Here is a 22,120-nt window from a genome sequence, read left to right as displayed (position 1 = left end):
TGAACACAGCAGGCCAAGCAGCATCTCAGGAGCACAAAAGCTGACGTTTCAGGCCTGGACCCTTCATCAGAGAGGGGGATGGGGAGAGGGAACTGGAATAAATAGGGAGAGAGGGGGAGGTGAATTGAAGATGGATAACGGAGAAGATAGGTGGAGAGGAGAGTATACATGGGGAGGTAGGGAGGGGATAGGTCAGTCCAGGGAGGACGGACAGGTCAAGGAGGTGGGATGAGGTTGGTAGGTGGGAAATGGAGGTGCGGCTTGAGGTGGGAGGAGGGGTTAGGTGAGAGGAAGAACAGGTTAGGGAGGCAGGGACAAGCTGGGCTGGTTTTGGGACCTATCCCCTCCCTACCTCCCCACCTATACTCTCTTCTCCACTATCTTCTCTATCCATCTTCGGTCCGCCTCTCCCTCTCTCCCTATTTATTTCAGAACCCTCTCCGACGAAGGGTCTAGGCCCGAAACGTCAGCTTTTGTGCTCCTGAGATGCTGCTTGGCCTGCTGTGTTCATCCAGCTTCACACTTTGTTGTCCTGGTCTTTCAATATTGAGATTGTGGTCCTTGGTACTAAATGTCAAGTCTTCTAAATATCTCATACATTGCAATGAGGTCTCTTGTCATTCCTCTAAACTTGTGACTATTCTGATTAATCTCTCCACATGGTACAATCCTCAAGCCAGAAATCGATCCACTGAATGTTGGCTGTACTACCTCTGACACAAGTATGACCTTGCCTAGACATGGAGGCCAAATCTGCATAGTACTCCAGCTGTGATCTCACAATGACACCTGACAATTTTAGCAAAACTTGGTACCCCTTATTCTGAGACTATACCCTCTGGTCCTAGACACTCCCGTGAAAGGAAATATCCGCTCAATATTTACCCTGTCAAGCCCCTTAAGAATCTTATCCGTTTCAATGAGATCATCTCATTCTTCTAAACTCCAGTGAGTAGACTGGCAACCTGTATAGTTTTTGCTCATAAAACAATCCCACAGAATCTTCTCTGAACTGTCTCCAAGGAAATTGTCTACCCTTAAATAAGGGGACCAAAACTGTTCTCAGTAGGAAATACTGGAAGCAGGTGGATGTCACCTGTGAAACCATACTGTTTTACTTGATGACAGTTGGAGAGTGTTCTCAGGAAAACAGGATGTGCAGAAAGAGGATATCAGAACTCAAGTCAGCAAAAGCCGAAGTGAAGGTACTTGTATATTTGAAGTAAGTTGATCTGATATTTCGTACATAGGACTCAGGTGTGGCAATGGTAATAGATGCTAGATAGCATCTTCAAAACAAAAAAAAAGCCCAATACACTTCACAGAAATTTGACACTGAGACTGAGTATGAAACATTAGGGACATGCAATGGAAAGATGAAAAGGTGCAGAGAAATATACACAAAGATGGTAGGGAGACAATAGACAATAGATGCAGGAGTAGGCCATTCGGCCCTTCGAGCCAGCACCACCATTCATTGTGGGTGATCAGCCATGGTCATAATCAGTATCTTGTTCCTGCCTTATCCCCATAACCCTTGATTCCACTACCTTTAAGAGCTCTATCTATCTCTTTCTTGAAACTATCCAGAGACTTGGCCTCCACTGCCTTCTGGGGCAGAGCATTCCATATATCCACCACTCTCTGGGTGAAGAAGTTTCTCCTCAACTCTGTTCTAAATGGCCTTCCCCTTATTTTTAAACTGTGTCCTCTGGTTCTGGACTCACCCATCAACAAAATCATGCTTCCTGCCTCCAGATTGTCCAATCCCTTAATAATCTTATATGTCTCAATCAGATCCCCTCACATCCTCCTAAACTCAAGAGTATATATGCCCAGTTGCTCCAATCTTTCAACATATGATCGTCCCGCCATTCCAGGAATTGACCTCGTGAACCTACGCCGCACTCCCTCAATAGCCAGAATGTCCTTCCTCAAATTTGGAGACCAAAATTGCACACAATACTCCAGGTGCGGTCTCACCACGGCCCTGTACAGCTGCCAAAGGACCCCTCTGCTCCTATACTCAATTCCTCTTGTTAGGAAGGCCAGCATGCCATTAGCTTTCTTCACTGCCTGCTGTACCTGCATGCTTCCTTTCATTGAGTGATGTACAAGAACACCTAGATCTCGTTGAACCTCCCCTTTACCTAACTTGACTCCATTTAGATAGTAATCTGCCTGTCTGTTCTTGCCACCAAAGTGGATAACCACACATTTATCCACATTAAATTGCATCTGCTAAGGAGGTACCAAGAGAGCTTAATGCACAGCTACCAATTGAGCAAAGAAAGAAAAAGGAATGATTAACAGGATAGAGTTACTGTGCCATCTTGAATGGTTGTAGGGCTGGAGCTGGTTAGACAGAAAGGGAGCAATGAGATCGTGGAATGATTTGAAAGCAAGGATTCTGAATGGGGAAGTAGTGAAGGTCAGTGAACACAGACATTGATGAACAGCAGCTAATCCAATTAAGGAGACAAGAGATTTAGTTGAAGGTAAATTTGCAGATAGTGCACTGACCAAGAAAGTTGAGGTGGAAGCAACTGAAGCATAGCTGAGAAGTTTTGTAGATGGGCAGATGCAGAGACAGTCAGATAGACAAAACCAGAATTTTTACTCCATTGCAATGAAATAAATGACCAATGACAGAGACACATACACGTACAATGGGGAAAAAAGTTATCTAGGCTATTACAGAAACAAATAGTTTTCAATGTTGCCCGTAAGTATTGGTTCAGTCAAGAATAACTTCATTTTCAATATCCCATCTCCTCAACAGCAGATTTCAGTCGGCGTTGTCCTTTAGTTGCTCAACAATTCCCACTTGAGTTTAGTGTTCCACTAGCAGTGTCCATATTGAACTCTGGGTCCTCTTGTGCTCCGGGTCTGAAGTCCCTCTCCGTACTACTGAGTTCCTCAAGATCTGGAGGCATAAATAGACACAAATCAGTTTCTATGTTGTGTTCCAGGTTACCATGGCCTGCTGGCTGGGTAGAATTTATGACAGGTAAAATACTACCTGGGATTAAGTTGCCAGAACACAGTTATAATGCGGCACTTAGAATTCAGATGCCTGGACTCTCTGCACCCAGTTTTATAACTTGCCTTTCCAGTTCAACATGACAAGATGCTTCACAGATGAGCGACAGAGCAATTAGGAGAGTTGACACAAAGCTTGTTTGAAAACTGAAGGTTTTTAAAGGTTGATCGCAGTGGGTAAATGGTTGACTGATAACACTGCTACTGACTGAAACTGGAATGCACCAGGAGCCTGGAGTTGGAGGACATGGACATGTGGCCAGACGGGAAGAAAAACAACAGCAATTTGGAAATCAATTGCAGTGTGAAAAGTCAGCAAAGACTAAGTTGAAGGGGCTCTCACAGGTAGGCCCGAGGGATTAAAGATAGAGCTTCTTTGAGCATCACTGGTCAGGACAGCATTTAGAATAATAATCAGAATTTTTGCAATGCAGAAGGAGACCATGTGGCCTATCATGCCTGCACTAGTTCTTCACATGAGCATCATTACCTACAAGACCAAAAGATACAGGAGCAGAATTAGGGTGTTAGGCCCGTCCAGTCTGTTCTGCCATTTGATCATTGCTGATCTGTTTCTCACTGTATTTTCCTCCTCCTCTCCATAACTTCCAACCCTTTAGTAATCAGGAACCTGCCTGTATTAAATAATGGCTCAGCCTCCACAGCCCTCCGGAGCAATAAATTCCAGAGATTAACTACCCTCTGGCTGAAGAAATTCCTTCTTATCTCAGTTCTAAAGGGTCATTCCTTTGCTCTCAGGCCATGTTCTCAAGTTCTAATTTCTCCGAATAGTGGGAGCATCGTCTCCATGTCCGCTCTAGCTGAGCTTCTCAGTATTGTACAAGTTTCTTTGAGGTTCCCCCCTCATCCTTCTACACTCTAAATACAGACCCAGAGGCCTCAACCACTCATCTGACAAGCCCTTCATTCCTGGGATTATTCCCATAAACACCAGCTCATCCTTCCTTGGATAAGGCATCCAAAACTGCTGACAACATTCCAAATGCGGTCTGACCAGTGCATTATACAGCCTCAGCAGCACATCTCTATTTTTGTATTCCAGAGAATGCTAACAGTGGATTCACCTTCTGCCTACTGAACCTACATGTTAACATTAAAATGATCCTGAACTAGGGACTCACGAGTCCCTTTGTGCTTCAGGTTTCCGAAGCCCTTCCCTATTCAGAAAATAGTCAATGCTTCTATTCTTTATACCAAAATGCAGAGTCTCACACTTTCCCACCCAGTATTCCAGCTGCCATTTTTTTGTCCACTCTACTAGCTTACTCAAGTCCTTCTGCACCTTCTCTGCCTCCTCAACATTATCCGTTTCTACATCTGTGTTGTCTGCAAATTTAGTAACAATGCCCTCAGTTCCTTTGTCCAAATCGTTAATGTAAAACAGGAATAATTGTGGTCCCAACATTGAGCCCTGTAGACCTCCACTGATCACAAAGTGCCATCCTGAAAAAGATCCTTTATCTCTACTCTCTGCCTTCTGCCAGTCAGGCAGTCCTCTAACCTTGCCAATACCTTGCCCCTAACATCATGGGCTCTTGTTTTAATTAGCTGCTTCCTGTGCAGCACTCTTGTCAAAGACTTCTGGAAATCCAACATAGATCATGTCTATTGGCTCTCCTCTGTCTAACTTTCTCAACACCTCCTCCTAAGAATTCTAACAGATTTGTCAGGCATGACCTTCCTTTGACAAAGCCATGCTGACACGGCCCTGTTTTACCATGCACTTCCAAGCACTCATGCTCAATAATGGACTCTAAAATCTTAACAACAATTAAGGTCAGGCCAGTCAGCCTATCATTTCTGATCTTTTGCCTCCCTCCCTCCTTAAACTGTGGTATTACATTAGCCATTTTCTCGTCCTCTGGTACCCTCCCACAGCTCCAGTGATTTGAGAGACCACCACCAACACCTCTCCTACCTTTTCCTCCATACTCTCGCACACTCTTTCTATCCAAATAGTCATCCAATGACCTCTTAAATGCCTTCACCGAATCTGCATCCACGATGTTTCCAGGCAGTGCATTTCACTTCTGACATTACTCGTTTCTTTTACACATCGCTTTGAATCAATGCTTCCTGTTCTTGTTCTTTTACCAGCAGAGCAGCTTCTTCCTGCACAACGATACATTGTTTGTTCTGCACACTGATCATCATGAGTCATGGGGTATCCTGGGATCTTCTAAATATATGTGCTGACAAGAATACAATTCCTAACATAATGCACTAGCTTTTCTGTTTCAGTTAAAATAGGCGCAGAATCGGGTGAATCATTTTAAAATTGTAGTTTCCCACTTTAACATTGTGGTGAATTCACTTTGTCCCCAAAGATCTTTTCACAATGGGATGTCAAAGGTTGCACACTGTTCTGACTGGCCTGCTGCTGATAGTAGCTACTCCTATTAGATCTGCTGTCATGATATGTCACATTCGTCTGCACTGCTCCCTCCTCGCCCACACACACTGTAGCTCAACTGCAACCTTTGTTACAGTGTCACCCAACTGCGCTTAGGTTAACCACTCTTTCTGCTACCCTTCACCTTGCTGATTTGGAACTTGTCATTTCTGATCGAGTGACCACCTATTGTACCCATTGCCAGTCATTAATGACCTGACAACACTAATCCCATTTTCCCAGCTTTTGGCCCACAACCCTGGAATCGATGTCAGAGCTGGTTAATACCTCAATACTACATAAGTGTTACAAGAGCTTCTGACTTAACCATCCTTTTCAGGCAGTGATCTCCAGACTTCCCACCACCTCTAGCTGAAAAACTTTTCAACTCTCCTCTCAGCCTTTTGTCTCTTACCTTAAATGTATGCTCCCTGGTTAATGACTCCTGTACTGAAGGAAAAGGTGCTGTCCTATCCAGCCTACGCAGATCCCTCATTCTTATACAGCTGTGTCAGGTTTCCTCCCAATCTTTGCTCCTCCAAGGAAACCAACCCAAGCCTATCCAATCTTTCCTCATAGCTCCAACAGCATCCTGATAAACTGTGCTGCTCACACTCTCGTGCAATCATATCCTTCGTATAATGTGATGAACAGAACTGTAACTAGTACTACAGTTGTGGTAAACCAGCATTTTAATACAGTTCCAGAATAATCTCCCTGCTCCTGTACTCAATGCCTTGGCTAATAATGGCAAGTATCCCATATGCCTTCTTGACTCATCTACCCTGCCCTGCTACCTTCAAGGATCTGTGGACATGTGCACCAAGGTCCCTGTGATCCATTCTTTACAGGGTCCTACCATTTGCCCCTGCTTTGCCCAGCTGACTAGTCTGTTAATAGCCTCCTGTGGCTTTCAGTTATTGTCCTTGATATTTACGACCATATAGATGTGTGTGTCACCCATGAACTTCTTGAACATACTACAGGGTATAAGACACAGGAGCAGAATTAGGCCATTCAGCTCACCGGTTATGCTCTGCCTTTCATCCTCCTTATATTTAAGCCTAAATCATTGATTTGCATCATGAACAGCAACGGCCCCAGCACCAAGCTTGGTGGAGCCCAGTGAAAATAGACTGTTCCAGAAATATCCTTCTACCATCACCTGCTGCTTCTTGTCTCAGCCAATTTTGGATCCAATGTGTCACCTTACCTTGATCCCACAGGCACTTAATTTCTTGACCAGTTGTGACCTTATGAAAAACCTTGCAAAACTTCATGCAGATGAAATGCAGGTGATACCCTCAGCAACACAGTCAAACTTGACATTCCCATAACACATCCATAGTGACGATCCCTGATTAATCAGTATATTTCCAAGCAATTGTGTCTCAGAGTTCTTTATGATGTCTCCACCACTGAATTAGACTGGCCTGTAATTTCCTGGTCTATCCTTTGTTGTCTTTTTTTAAATAATGGTACAACATTAGCAGTTCTGCAGTCCCCTGGCACTTCATCCTTTGATACTGTCAAGGCTGATGCAAAGTATTTGTTAAGGACTGCGCACACACATTCCGAGTTCACAGACATTATCTTTATGGGCCTTATTCTAAACCCTTGATATTATCTTGCCCCTTACATACATGAACACCGTCCTCCGAGTTTTCCTTTATTCTACCCACCAACACATTCTTGTACAGTTTCTCAGCTTTCCTAATTTCTTTAACATACCCCCAACACTACTTAATACTCCTCTGCCATACTGAACCCTTGGTATCTAAAATAAACTTCTCTCTTTGACATCCAAGTTCACCAGCTTTGGTCCCACCCTTTACTTTATTCCCACTATTAATTCCTCCAACTGCTTTGACAGTTTTATCTGCAAGTGGCTGCTCCCAGTCCACTTGGTCCAGTTGTATTTTATCTTAGTAAGGTTATCCTTTCACCAATTTAAAATTTCTATTCCAAGCCCATCCCTATCCTTTTTGCATCGCACTTTGGTAGGTCAAACCAGGGCAGGACTTATAGAGTCAATGGGAAGTGTAATAAAACAGAGATCTAGGAGTACAGCTTCATACTCTTTGGAAGTGGAGTCACAGGTAGACTGGGTGGTGAAGAAGGTTTTCTGCATGCTTGCTTTCATCGTTCGGAGCACCGAGTACAGAAGTTGGGATGTCTTGCTGCAGCTGTACAAGATGTTGGTGAGGCCACATTTGGAATACTGCATGCAGTTCCGGTCGTCCTACTATAGAAAAGGGTATTAGTGAATGAGGAAAAACAAGTCCAGAAAAGATTTACTAGGGAGATGGATGGGCTGAAAGGTTTGAGTTTATATGGAGAGGTTGGACAGGCTGAGACTTTCTCCCCTGGAGCACGGGAGACTCAGGAGCAAACTTATAAAGGTCTATGAAATCGGGAGAAGCATAGGCAAGGTAGACAGGCAATTGCTTTTCTGAGGTACGGGAGTCTAAAACTAGATGGCATAGGTCTAAGGTGAGAGGGGAGAGATACAAAGGGGCCCAGAGAGGCAATATTTTTCCAAATACAGGGTGGTGAGTGTCTGGAACAGACTGCCAGGAGTTGTGGTTGAGACAAGCACAATGTTGTCATTTAAGAAACATTTGGACAGGTACATGGATGGGATAAGCATGAAGGGATATGGACCAAATACAGACAAATGGGACTAGATAAACTGTGAAAACTGGGCAGCATGGACGAGTTGGGCCGAACGGCCTGTTTCCATGCTGTAAACCCCTGTAACTCTATGACTTTAACCACCCAAAATTTAATTGAGTTATGGCCACTATCTCTGAAATGCTCCACTGATATGCTTTCCACCTGCCTGGTGGAATTTCCAAATATTAGGTCCAGATCTCTCCTCTGTTAGGTTTGCAATATACTAGCTAATAAAGGTTCTGTTGAATGCAACTTAAAAATTTTGTTCCCTCACTACCAGGCACATTGAAATTCTTCCATATAATATTTGGTTAGTTAAAATCCCCAATTAACTTCCACTTCTTTGAGATTTGATCTTCAAGCTTTCCGTGATAAATCTGGGCCTACAGTACACATCAAAAAGCTAGTTTGTCCCTTTTGTGTTTTTTTTAAAAACTTACATCTGTAAGGCCCTATTTGTTGATCCTTCCAACAAACCACCTGTCCTCACTGCTATAATTGATTCCTTGAACAGTATTACAACTCTCAATTCTATCCCCTCACTATCTAGTTTGAATACCCTAAAACAGAGAATGTTAAGTTGCCAATCTTGCTTATCTTTCAGCCAAGTCTTGATCATAGGTATATCATAAAATGTGATTCCAGAGCAGTATTCCATTGTGAGAGTCTCTTGTCAAACAATTTGTCAGGATGCAAGAGATTTGACTGTGTCATATTTGAATCAGGGACGGGGGGTCAGATCAGGTTGAGCAAGGATTTGGAAGCCATGAGATCCCTATGCTGCAAGTGAATTCACATTACATTAATTCACATTATGTTTAGACTTTCTAGTGTAATGATTTAACATGTGTGGCCTGGCCAATGGTATAAATATTTAATAGCTAAATAACATCCAACTTGTCTCAGTCGTACATCATTCAGATGATCCTACAACCAAGGGACAAACAGACACCATGTTAACCATTTCTTGCCATGAGCACCTTTCAGCGAGGAACTTTTTTCTTTTGCAAATTACAACTTCTGCCTCAAACTCAAGTGTTTTTATTCATAACAATTAGACATCACTGGATAGATCAGTATTTATTGGCCTTCCCTAATTGCCCTTGAGAAGGTGATGGAGTGATAATCAGGATGTTGTTGATCTTGTACATGCTGCTGTCCTTGTTGTTCTAACAGCCAACGTTGAAACGTGGAGGTTGCAGTCAAAGAAACTAATACTGGTGCCTTCTAGATCTGTGGTTATAGCACAGTTTGAAGCACCTTGTATCTGCATTATCCATCCTTGAGCTTTCTGCAGACCCAGATTATCTCCCAATCTATTTTTCTTTAATTAATTTTAGGTTCACAACTGTCACAGAACAAGTTTTAACCCATAGTATAGTCATTGCCACATTTGCTTCAATGCATCAATAATGAGGTCAGGTATCTAAAGGCCTACACAATATCCAGAGTTCGTGATCAATAAAGTACATTTTGTTAAACATGGAACAAAATGGGCTTCAGATGTCTCTTAGCCTTTGTTTAAGGTCTGAGATCAAGTTAAGATTTTTGGAAGCAACTAAAGACAATCCCAAATCCTGCCCACCTTTGATGATCATCCTGGTATGGATGCATTCCGTCTCAATAGATGCCATCCCACATTTGTCTGCACTAGGTATGATATACACATAAACTGTTGCTTTAATCTGGACTAAAAACCAAACGCAAACAAAGAAAACTATTCAGCTCGTCATGCTAGTGGTTCCTTTTTAAAATAGTAATTCAATGAATCATATTCTCCTGCTCTTTCTCCACTGCCTTGAATCATTTTTCTTCTCTAAGGATTTACACAATTCTATCCGAAAAAGGTTACTATTGAACCTGATCACACCACAATAATCAGGCAACACATTCCAGATCGTATTGTTAAAAGAAACTTCTTATATCTGTGCCCTGTAGTGGTATCAACCCTCCTGCAGGTGGAAACAGTTTCACTATGCCGATGTGATCAAAACACACATTTAAAAACTTTCATTTGATTGCTTCATGGAACAATCCAGCTTCTCCACCCAGTTTCCTCAGTGTTGCATCATTCTGGGAAATCTCTTGTACCCTCTCCAACGGAGAATAATACTCTTCAGCTGCCAACAAGTAACTCAGTGGAACAAAAAGTGAAGGTATATTGAGCTATTTTTGTCTGACAGTACTTACAACGCATTATAGCAGACTTGATCTTTTGGAATCCATTCTCTTTGTCCTCCCTGACATCAATACCAAACATAAAGCGAAGTTCCAGTGGGTAATCCTTCCGTTCCAGTTGCTTACGGACTGGAATGATCCGTCCATTGGCCATGGGCGATTCAGACAGTGCCTGTTGCATCTGGTACCTGCACCATGGGTCTTTAAGAAAGCTGGGTGTGATGACCAACACCCAGCAATGGCTCTCCCTGACAGCTTGGCAAAGCTCAGAGCAGACAGCACCCCCTGGAGTGGTGTCCCTGAGCTGCAGGAAGCAGCGCAGACTGTGAGGATGCAATTCGAGGAATGACACGAGGTCCTGAACGTACATTATATCATCCTCAGTGTGACAGACACACACGTCATACTCCTTACTCCATCGGGCGCTGCTGTCAAGTTTCTGTGATGACAGTAGGCTTGTGGGCAGTGAGGTACTACAGGATCTTGGGTCTTCACGGGGGCTTTTTGTCCTGTCACTTGTCTGGGGGCTGGAGCATGGATTCAACCTGGAATTGGGACTGGAGTTCCTGTTCTTCTTGAAGTCTATGAGCCGTCTGAAGAAGCCTGTGAAGTGTTTTTTAAACATAAGACAATAAAGTTTGTTGGTGATTTTCCTTATTTTCCCTAAATTTGGTTACCTCCCCATTCCCCAAGTTACAGGTTGTCAAGGTCAGAACACCTTGCCTCCCAGCCTCACCGGGGAGTCAGACAAGAGCTTAAACTGGGAGTAAGTAATGGCCATTCGACCACTGAGACTGCACATTGAGCCTGATCTGACTTGCAGTTTCTATACATGTACACTCATAAAAGCTCCGAATCAAAGACTGCTGGAGAATTCTGGCTGAATTTGCCCCTGTCCTTCTCAAAAAAGGTACCAAGAGAAATTGTAAGACCTTTATCCTATAGCAACTGGCTTCACACATTCAGTTTTTCTAAATTTGAGAATCAATTCAGGTGGCATATCAGCCTACATTGCTCTGCAAATCATTTGTTTTAATCATTTCCTGCACAGCCTTCTACTTAATATAAAGGAGGGGTCTCAGAGTAAGGAAGGACCAGTCAGTGGCATCACTTCCCAAATCAGGAGGTTGAGGTTTCAAGACCATCTCCAGAACGTCAGTGCAAAATCTAAGTCAACAGTCTAGCATAGTACTGAGGGAGTGCTGCACTGTCTGAAGTACTGTTTTTCAGATGAAACACATATCTACTGTCTAGTGGACATACAGAATTATTGTGTGAACACAGGTTCTTCTCTGGTCTTCTTGTTAACCAACATTACGAAAGGAGATGAACTGGTCACTTTGTTATCTAAGGAAATAACATCCATTATGACATTTAAATTACTTAAATGGCTATGGAACGTTCTGCAACATCTTAAGCTCGTGAAAGACATAAGTCTCTCCGGAGGCCAGCAACTTGCTGCAAAGATTCAGATGGAGATCCGACCATCTGATAAGGAAAGGCCGCTGTCTAAGGCTTTTCTTAGAAAGTATAACAAGGGTCTACTCAGTTTCCAGGTCTGGTCATTGCCTCAAAATGAATGTAAATACTTTCCTCCAAATAGAGTAGAAAACACCTTTGTTTTACAACTTGGAGATATAAGAACAACTGATGCTGCAGTCAGAGATAATAGTATGGAGCTGGAGGAACACAGCAGGTCAGGCAGCAGAGGAACAGGACAGTTGACATTTCAGGCTTAGACCCTTCATCAGGACTGATGTTGCCTCAGCTGCTGTGTTCCTCCAGCTCCACACTGTACTGACTTTGTTTTGCAACTGCCGGGGAGCTCTGAAGAATATCAAATTCTAACGTATTGTTTGTCTTTTCTCTGTAAAGACTGTACAGAACTGTCTTGGGTCCTTTGGTCCGTATTTACTATCTGATAAGCTTGGTGTGCAGCTCAGCTCACTGTTAGTATTATTGGATTCCAATGGATAGTTCCATCTGTTTGCACGTGCTTGCATATTTTAACAAGATTCACTTACGAGCCATCTGGTGCTGAGCGCAGCACTCTCTCTTTGCCACAATGTTAAAACACAGCAGCCATTTTAATCCTCAAGGCAGACTGGGACATTTCCTTTTGAAGCTTTAGTTCTGGCCAGCAGAAATCTACTGTCCAAACATGGTTGTGTCTGTAATGAAGAACCACAGCAGCACTGATTAAAAGATTAATCGGTTGACATCTTCACATCAGTCCTCTTGTTTACAGACTGATTTCCACTGGATGCAAGTCCAGAGTGGAAACCTGGCTTTAACTTGGAACTAAAACACCAAGAGGCTTCAGGGGGGCTACATGGGAGGAAGAACATCTTTGGCAATGTGTTAGGACACTGATGGGACAGAATAGAGAGCACCTTCCTTAGGTACCAAATGAGAGCTGTACTAGCACTGGGACTCTGATATGGTTAGTACAATGTAAAATTTACAATAGATCAAATCGGTGTTGTTCCCCCCCGCCCAGGAACATTTGATAGAAATATTGAGCAGATTTATAATATACCTAATTCCATGCTAGACTTGCCCTGGGAATATGGCCCTCCCATCAATCTCAATATTTTGAATACTACGGGACACAAATGGATACTTTCAAGCCATAGATGAGCACCCACATTAGTTGTTTTATGTACAAGAAACTGAATGAGATGTACCAGCAAGATGCTTATCTGCAGTCAATAACACAACTGCAACAAAATCCATTGATGTGGCCCAAAAATAACCGATGATGATCAGTCTGGATACCGAATGCACTGGAGTCTCACTTTTGAGAGTAACTTTGTGGTAAGGGTCAGTTAGCAATCCTACAGAAGAACTCACCACGAGTATTGGTTAATAGCTATTTACAACTCTCAGCTAGCCAACAAACAGCTGACCAGAAGGCATCGGTTTCTCAACTGTGCTGAAGTGGCAGTCTTGGACAGGGAAAAGTTTCCCAGTTACCGAAACTCTTATGATTTTCAAAATGTATTAATTCATCCTTAGCTAACTCTGCTTTGAGGATAACAATGTCATCTTATTCAGTCTTTCCAACTGAAACACCTCAGCTATTAGCATCAAATCAAACAACACAAAAGCAACGTCAGTCAGCACTGGATTTTCAAAAGAGCTACTCACTTGGTCCACACATTTTTCTGTTGCCTTTTACAAAGTCTATACTCTACTGAGCGGTTCAGAACAGGGAGCTATGCACTTCCCACTGGGATACAATAGTCTCTATTTCAACCTAAATACATGTCAAGGTTGCATGCAAAATGGGTAATGTCCCTGCCTCTGAGCCAGAGCTTGGGTTCAAGTCACAGGTCAGGACCTGATGGCCAAAGAAATAGATTTTATCAAGTCCCTAAGCTGTTGTGCATCAACTGCAAATCCTTCGAACACTCACCAAAAGCAGGCAGAAGGAGAGATCCTTGGTCAGTTGAGTCACAGAAAGAAATTACAGTTTCTACCATTACTATGCCTAGCTCCAGTCTAAATAGAAAGGTGCATGTTCCACAGTATCCCAGATTCCCTGAATGAATTTTCCCTCATACATCTATGTTGTGTCAGAAATATATGTTGGGCAGCTAGAATGGTCAAAATTTGGCTTGGCTTCGAAACCTAGGTGCTGCACTCAGACAATTCACCTTCTTATTGCCCTGCCCTAAGTGCTTGCTACAATGCCCGGTAGGGAATAACAATTTCTGTATTGGAGTTAGCTTAGCGCAGGGTCTGAAGCAACAACTAACAGTGACTGCAGCAAGATGTAAAGAGGCGTTCAGCTGTACCATTGCCTGAGTCTAACCCCATGTCTGAAGGTCACAAAGGACCTGCACAACTGCCACCAAGTACTTAAGAATTAAGGCAAAATTAAGACATCAGACTCTGCTCTTGCTACTTTCTCACAGAACTCCTCAAAAAGAAAGTTGTCATCGCCATAACTCGTCACTCATCACTTGTTAAATTCAAAACCTGACATTTTCAAAACTTTCAGATTTACCTGATATTCTTGTTCCCAATCTTTCAGTAAAGGGCACTGGTTGAATTAGATGTTTTTGTCAAATTAAGACATCCATATGCTAGAATACCACCAGCCAATTGAGAATGAGCACTGTAATTTTAAGTTTTGCAGAAGTGGATGTTCAGCAGCCTCCTCTTTTTGAATGTTACAATTAACAACATGTCTAGGTGCAAGTGTGAATAAAGGAACTCCACTGTGCCTGGAACATTACAAATCTCGCTGAATTACCACACAACGTGGAGTTAAAGTACACTCTGAGCTGCTCAACCAATCCTTCCTGGTTACCCATACTATCAGTGGTCTTGGCAAGTACAGAAAAAGAATCAAGTTGTTCTATTTGGACACCAGTAGCTGCCACTATTTACCAAAAAGAAACACTGATCAAAATCCTGGAGGAACAGGAACACAGCAGTCCAGGTAGCATTGAGGAGCAGAAACATTTCTTTCTTTTATTCTTTTTAGCTGCACTACAGAGGTTCCAAGACTTCAGTAAAATCCAGTTTGATATTTCAATGCCCATCTCAGAGTGCCACACTATCAAAAGGTGTTAACTTTCAGATGAGACCGTATCTATCCACTCAGGCGGATTTTTAAAAAGGTCCTATGCCACAATTTGAAGTGGGTGAACATTGCTTCCTCAGTCAATACGACCAAAATCAAATGAATTAACCATGTATCTACTCCTTCACAGATTCTGAACCTTACTGTGACCAAACTGCTGTCACACTTGCCTAGCCAACAAAACACTGTTCATTGACCCATGAGACACAAATTGTTCCCATGTTGTAAAAAGGGTCCCTAAAACAAAATCTAATTTTTTTCCTCCTTGGAAATGGTCACCCATTTAACATTATCACAAGACTTAGAATTAAAAGGAACCAATGTCTTATCAGCAGACGACAGGGGGAATAGTATATTGTGGGTAACCTGATTACAGCAGCGTCAATGGCAAGAGGACGGTGCAGTTATTCAATGTGTCATAACGAGCAGTTGAAATCACTTACTGCAAGGAACCAGCTGCCATCTGCAGCAGCAAGAATTAGAGATTCAGCACAAATACTTCCTGAACAAAAAATTGGAAAGATCCTAATAGCTTTAGGAAGAAGTATTTAAAAACTAAATACTGAAATGTTTCTGCTGCATCTGCATATTCCCCTGGGCTTCATATGGATTCAAATGAGAGCAAAGAGAGAAATGAAATAGCATAATATAAAAATGGAGGACTCTTCAGGCAGTGTCCCTGCCTCTGGGCCAGCAGCCAAGTTCCACCTACTCCAGAGATCATGGAGTCCTACAGCACAGAGACAGGCCCTTTAGCCCAAACTGGTCCACGCCGATCAAAGTGTCTAGCCATGCTAACCCCATTTCCCTGAACTTGGCCCAAATCCTATTAAACCTTTTCTATCCATTTATTCATCCAAATGCCTTATAATTGTTGTTCATGTATTTTCTGCAACCACTGGCAGTTTATTCCATACACGTGCCATCCTGTGTTTAAAAGTTGTCCTTAGGTTCCCATGTATTCTTTCCCCTCTTAAAATGATGCTGTCTAGTCCTAGATCCCTCAACCCTGGGAAAAAGACTGGGTGCATTTACTCCATCCATGCCTCTCATGACCTCATACTTCTACACTATGCCCACTGCCTCAGTCTCCTCCACTCTAAAGAAAAAATCCTAGCTTGTCCAACCTCTCCCCATAACAGAGTCTTTCACATCATGGCAATATTTTTGTAAATTTCTTCTGCACTCATTCCAGTTTAATAACATCCTTCAATAGCAAGGTGACCAAAACTGGACACAATACTCCAAGTGCGGCCTCACCAACTTCTGGTACAACTGCAACATAACTTCCCAACTTGTGTACTCAGTGCCCTGACTAATGAAGGCCAGTGTGCCAAAAGCCTTCTTCATTTCCCTGCCCACCTGTGACACCACTTTCAGAGGACCGTGCACCTGAACTCCAAGGGCCCTCTGTTCCACTACACTCCTTAAGGCCCTACCATTCAGCATGAAACTCCTAGCTTGATTTGACTTTCCAAAATGCAATACTTCACACTCATCTATAGTAAACTCCATTTGCCATTTCCTGGCCCACTTCCCCAGCTGATCAAGATCCTGCAGCAATTTCTGATAACTTTCCTCACTGTCTACGATATTTTAGTGTCATCTGCAAACGTACTAATCAGGTCTTGTATATTCTCATCTAAATCAATGACGTAGATGCCAAACAGCAATAGGTCCAGGCCCTGAGGCACATGACTAGTCACAGGCCTCCAGTTCAGTAAGCATCCTTCCACTCTTACTCTCTGCTTCCTACCGTCAAGCCAGTTGTGTACCAATTTGTCAGCTCTCTCTGGATTCCATGTGATCAACCTTTATGGTCACTTCAGTAAAGAACTCTAATAGATCTGAGAGGCATGATCTCCCACACATGAAGCCATGCTGCCTACTCCTAATCAAACCCTTTTCTAAATGTGTGTATATGTATATCTTATCCCTCAGAATCTTAGGTCATTTACCTACCACAGATGTTAAGCTTACTGGTCTACGGTTCCCAGGTATTACTTTGCAGTTCTTTCTGAATAAGGGCACAACACTTGCTACCCTTCTGGGATGTCACTGTAGGTAACAATGATGCAAATATATCAGCAAGGGCTCCCGCAATTTCTTCTCTAGCATCTTGTACAGTTCTTCGATATAACTGGTCAGGAACAGGAGATTTATCCACCTTCATACATTCTAATACTTCCAAACACCACCTTTGCTTGTGATACGGACTGTCCCGAAGATAGCACCACTACGTTGCCCAAGTCTTCATGTCTTTTGCAATGGTAAACACAGAGGGGAAATACTCATTAAAGGAACTTGCCCGCCTCCTGCAGTTCCATATATACATGTCCACTTTTGTCCTTGAGGGGTCCTATTCTCTGTCTAGTTATTCCTTTTTCCTTTAAAATACCCGAAGAATTTCCTTGAATTCATCCTTATCTTCTCAACCAAAGCTATCTTGTGTTCCCTTTTCGCCCTCCTGATTGCCTTCTTCAGTAAACTCCTGTGTCCCCTATATACCTCCGGGGATTTCCTGGATCCCAGCTCCTTGTACCTGAGCCATACCTCCTTTTTTTTTCTGGTCAAAGCTTCAATATGACGTCATCCAGGGCTCCCTACACCTGCCAACCTTGCCCTTCATCCTCTCAGAAACATACAGACCTTGAATTCCAGCTATCACACTTCCTACTTGCTTGAGATCTCTTTGCCTGCAAACCAACTACTTCAGTCAATCCCTGCAAGCTCCTGTCTAATTCGATCAAAATTTGCTTTGCTCCAGTTTAGGACTTGAACGTGTGGACTAGTTTTGTTCCTCCCCATAACTATTTTAAAATTAACAGAACTCTGGTCACTGGTCCCAAACACACCTCTACTGTCACCTCAGTTACCTGTCCTGCCCTATTTCCCAAGAGTAGATTGAGTTTTGCTCCTTCCTGAGTATGACCCTCTGTAAACTGCTTGAGGAAACTTTCCTGAACACATTTAACAAATTACACCCCATCTAAGCCCATAACACAATGTCGGTCTTAGTCTATTAGGAAAATTAAAATCCTCCGCTGTGACAACTCTATTGTTCCTCCAAGTGCCCCCAGTCTCCCCGCATATTTGTTCTTCTAATTCCCATTGACTATTTGGGGGCCCATAATACAACCCCGATAATGTCACCATCCCCTTCTTATTTTTTAGGTCCACCCACAAAGTCTCACTGGATGATCCCTCAGTTATTTCATCTGACTACTGCTGTGATACTCCCCTCAAATCAGAAATGCAATTTCCCCTCCTCACTTTCCTCCACCTCTGTCTTGCCTAAACCACCTGTACCCTGGCACATTAAGCTGCCAGTCCTGTCCCTCCCTGAGCCATGTTTCTGTAAGGACTATAATATCCCAGTTACACGTGTCTATTCACACCCAAGTTCATCAGCCTTACCCGTCAGCCCTCTTGCATTGAAACAGATGTAATTTAATCTAAAAGGCATTCCTTACTCTGTCATGTTCCAGCCTGACCTCTCTCTTCAACTTGCTATTTCTGATTACTGTACCTCCTTCCAGCCTCGCTCTTGTTTCCCTGCTGTTTAGGATCCCACCCCCTGCCAATCTTGTTTAAAACCTCCCTTGTAGCACTTGCAAATCTACCCACCAGAATATTGGCTCCCCCTCCACTTCAGGGGCAACCTATCCCTCGAACAGGTCACCTCTGCGCCAGAATACATCCCAATGATTTAGGAATCTGAATCCCTGCCCCCTGCACCAATTCTTCAACCATGCATTCATCTGCCACATCTTCCTGTCCTTACCCTCTACTAACACATGGCACTGGAAGTAATCCAGATATAACCACCTTCAAGGTCCTGTTTTTTAAACTTTTTTCCCCTCGCTCTCCATAATTGCTCTGCAGGAGCTCGTCCCTATTTCTACCTGTCATTTGTGCCAATGTGCAGTGACTTCTGGCTGCTCATCCACCCCTTCAGAACATTCTGCAGCTGCTCTGAGACATCCTGGACGCTGGCACCAGGAAGCAACACACCATCCTGGATTCCTGTTTGCAGCCACAGAATTTCTTGTCTGACGCCTTTTCTACCGAGTCTCCTTTCACCAAGGTCCCGTTCACCTTTACCCTTTGCCACTGTGCCCCAGAGCCAGTCATAGTGCCACTGACCTGGCCACTACTGCTTTCCACTGATCGGTCATCCCCCAACCCCTCCGGCAGTATCCAAAATTGTATACTTGCTTGAGGGGAATAGCCACAGGGGATTCCCAAGCTCTCTGCCTACCCCCTTTGTCTTTCCTGGTGGCCACTCAGCTACTCTCTGCGAATGCCTTAGATGTGACCACCTCATCATAACTCTTATCCATGATGCACTCAGCATCTCAGATGACCTGGAGTACATCCAGCTCCCTAACACAGACTCCAGGAGCTGCAGCTGGGTGAACCTCCTGGGGGTGTAGTCATCAAGCACTATGGAAGTTTTCCTGAGCTTCCACATCCTTCAGGAGGAACAAGGAACTGCCCTAACCACCATCTCAAATGCTCTATGACTAAACAGGAAAGTTAAAAAGGACTTTACCTGAGTTTATCTATACATTTCGCTGAGCAGCTGCTCACCGAAGCCTCGCAAGCCAATCAATGCCTTACTTCTCACTCCAACAAATTTTCAATAACACGTCTCTCTCTCTCTCTCTCCCCTTCTTTGTTTGGTTATAGGAGATGGTGTTTTATAATGTCTCTGAACATGTTGATTGAACTAAAAACTTGAAAAAAGGAAATACAATTCATTTTAGAGGTTACTCAAGTAAGACTGCAGAAGGTAAAATTCCATTCCTGAAAATGAAACTTTTAATTTTTAAAACTTCATTCAGTAGCTAGACCAACATTTATTGCCCATCCCTAATTGCCCCGAAGGGCAGTTAAGAGTCACCCACATTGCTGTGGGTCTGGAATCACATGTAGGCTAAAACAGATAAGAACATAAGAACTAGGAACAGGAGGCGGCCATCTGGCCCTTCGCGCCTGCTCCGCCATTCAATAAGATCATGGCTGATCTTTTCATGGACGCCGATTCACTTACCCGCACTCTCACCTTATCCCTTAATTTCTTTATTGTTCACAAAAATCTACCTTAGCTTTAAAAACATTTACTGAAGTAGCGTCAACTACTTCACTGGGCAAGGAATTCCATAGATTAACAACCCGCTGGGTGGAGAAGTTCCTTCTCAATTCAGTCCTAAATCTGCTCCCTCTAAATCTTCAGGCTATGCCCTCTTGTCCTAGCTTCACCTGCCAGGGGGAACATCCTCTCTTATTTATTCCCTTCATAATTTTATATGTTTCTACAAGATCCCCCCTTAATCTTCTGAATTCCAATGAACATAATCCCAACCTACACAGTGTCTCCTCAAAAGCCAACCCACTCAACTCCAGAATCAATCTAGTGAACCTCCTCCGCAGTCCCTCCAGTGCCAATACATCCTCTTTCAGGTAAGGATGACAGTTTATTTAGAACAGTTTAATTAGCAGAACAGTAAACCAAATGGATTTTTTTCCTACCAAGTTACAATGGATTCATGGTCATTGATTCTGAATTCAAATTCCACCATTTGCTGTGGCAAGATTTGAACCTGGATCCCCAAGACATTACCTGGGTCTCTGGGTTAACAGTCAGTGATAATACCATTTGGCCTTAAAAATTGGAAGAACTGAAATGTTCCGAACACGTATCATCCAATTCAGCAATCAGATCATAAACCATTATGTGACGGTTACTGAAATTAGTATATATAAAAATAAACAGTGAAACGAGGAAGTTAAGAATTACAAGAAAACTGTTGCAGACGTCATACGACTGAAGAGTGCTTTCACTGGCAGACTTTTTTAAACATCAGCTTCAAGAGCAGTCATTTGAACAATGTCGAGGTCAGTGTCATCACTACCTGAATCCGAGACGAGGGATGGAAACTCCCAAGATTGTCGATTTCATTTCAAGTTAAAGTTTGCTCCATTCGTCTTACAACACAAGTTTAACAGATTTAAAGCATGAGAAAAACATGCACGACTTTACATTTTGGCTCAATCTTCACCAGAAATGCATACAACTTGTTGGCTTGATTCTGGCAGGAGTTACAGACTGAGGCAACGGGACAAAGAGAGACAGCTGCCCCCCCACCCCGGTACAGGGCGGACTCAGGAGGCGGGGAGTGGTCGAGGGTTTCCAGGCCAAGCCCGAGAGAGATTGCAGAGACCAAAGTGTAGCGTTGGCAGTCGCTGCTTTCGCCTCATCTAGACCCCGCTGAGGTTGAGAAGGGGCCACTAAAAACTTCCATTACACCTCGGAGCGGGGGGTAACGCGTGTGGAACCGCCCCGAGCCCATCAACACCGGCTCTAATAACCCGGGGTGGGGAGGAGAGAGAGAGGGGGGTGTGACCAAAACTCACCGAGCGTTGCTCATTTACGATCATTGGTGAACTACAAATGCCTGGAACTCTCGGAGCCTGGCGGAAAGAAAAATAAACACCAGGCGAAAACTATCAAAATCACGAAACCCTTCTGCACCGTACACAGGCAGAACAATCCATGCTGCTTTATCTGCTACTCGCAAATTGCTTTAATCCTTGCCACCCTCAAAGCAGGAAAATGCGCCGGCAGACGATAAGGACTGCAGGTGCTGGTAGCCAGAGTCCGTGAACGTAAAGCTGGAAAAACCACAGCAGAGAGGAGCATTAAGTCATACGTTTCGGGCCGACACCCTTCATCAGGTCGGGAAGTTGTTGTGATTGGTTAGTGGGAAGTGTGGAGTAAGCAGGTGAGTAGGAGGATGGGCAGGGTTATAAAAGGTTAGGGGGGGGTGAGGCATGGGAGAAGGCTGGGGGTGGAGAGACTTTGAAGCTGAAGTCAATATTGAGGCCATTGGGCTGTAAGCTCCCAAGGCAAAATATCAGGTGTTGTTCCTCCAGTTTACGTTTGGCCTCAGTCTGACAGTAGAGGAGGCCAAGGATGGACACATCACCAGGGGAGTAGGAGGGAGAATTAATGTGGATGGCAACCGGAAGGTCGGGTTGGTTGCGCTCTGCACGCCGGTCCCAGAGCTGTGTTTGGTCTTCCCGATATGGAGAAGCTACATTTAATACAAACAGCATCATCTGAGATGTAGCCTCAAATAATGGATTTATTCTTAAGTGTTCATGTTAGACATGGTTTTAAAGCAGTTAGTGTGCGTTGTGGGGTACTGTCA

The 22,120-nt window shown here is 43.5% G+C and overlaps 2 protein-coding genes across 9 annotated transcripts in view; both read right to left on the bottom strand.

The window, feature by feature from the left end:
• Positions 1–2,091, bottom strand: part of dcps (decapping enzyme, scavenger) — a 49,389-nt gene extending 47,298 nt beyond the window's left edge. The window contains exon 1 of the mRNA XM_059639051.1: positions 2,086–2,091. Coding sequence (XP_059495034.1) covers positions 2,086–2,091 — 6 coding nt within the window. The remainder of the gene's footprint in view (positions 1–2,085) is intronic.
• On the bottom strand, positions 1,201–21,894 carry tirap (toll-interleukin 1 receptor (TIR) domain containing adaptor protein). Of its 8 annotated transcripts, none has more exons than XM_059638979.1 (6): positions 21,324–21,894; positions 19,459–19,642; positions 12,334–12,480; positions 10,322–10,912; positions 7,534–7,700; positions 2,812–2,926 (listed from the first exon to the last, which is right to left on the bottom strand). In XM_059638979.1, exons 3-5 carry the CDS (start codon positions 12,338–12,340, stop codon positions 7,549–7,551), a joined length of 750 nt encoding a protein of 249 aa, XP_059494962.1. In that variant the 5' UTR covers positions 12,341–12,480; positions 19,459–19,642; positions 21,324–21,894; the 3' UTR covers positions 2,812–2,926; positions 7,534–7,548. The 8 variants fall into 8 exon arrangements, 7 of the variants coding, with proteins under 7 accessions (XP_048417981.1, XP_059494962.1, XP_059494963.1 ...); XM_059638980.1 differs by lacking the exon at positions 21,324–21,894 and adding an exon at positions 20,822–21,278; XM_059638982.1 differs by lacking the exon at positions 21,324–21,894 and adding an exon at positions 20,707–20,781.
• Between the last annotated feature and the right edge of the window lie 226 nt (positions 21,895–22,120).

This window comes from Stegostoma tigrinum, chromosome 32 (genome assembly GCF_030684315.1).
Source record: "Stegostoma tigrinum isolate sSteTig4 chromosome 32, sSteTig4.hap1, whole genome shotgun sequence".
NCBI lineage: Eukaryota > Metazoa > Chordata > Chondrichthyes > Orectolobiformes > Stegostomatidae > Stegostoma > Stegostoma tigrinum.
This window is presented reverse-complemented; position numbering and strand designations above follow the sequence as displayed.

Excerpts from the sequence above, each read along its gene's own strand:
- tirap (XM_059638979.1), bottom strand. Across the intron at positions 7,701-10,321 it reads CAAGTCTGCTATAATGCGTT|TAGGACGACCGGAACTGCAT; the intron begins GTAAGTACTGTC and ends CCTTTTCTATAG.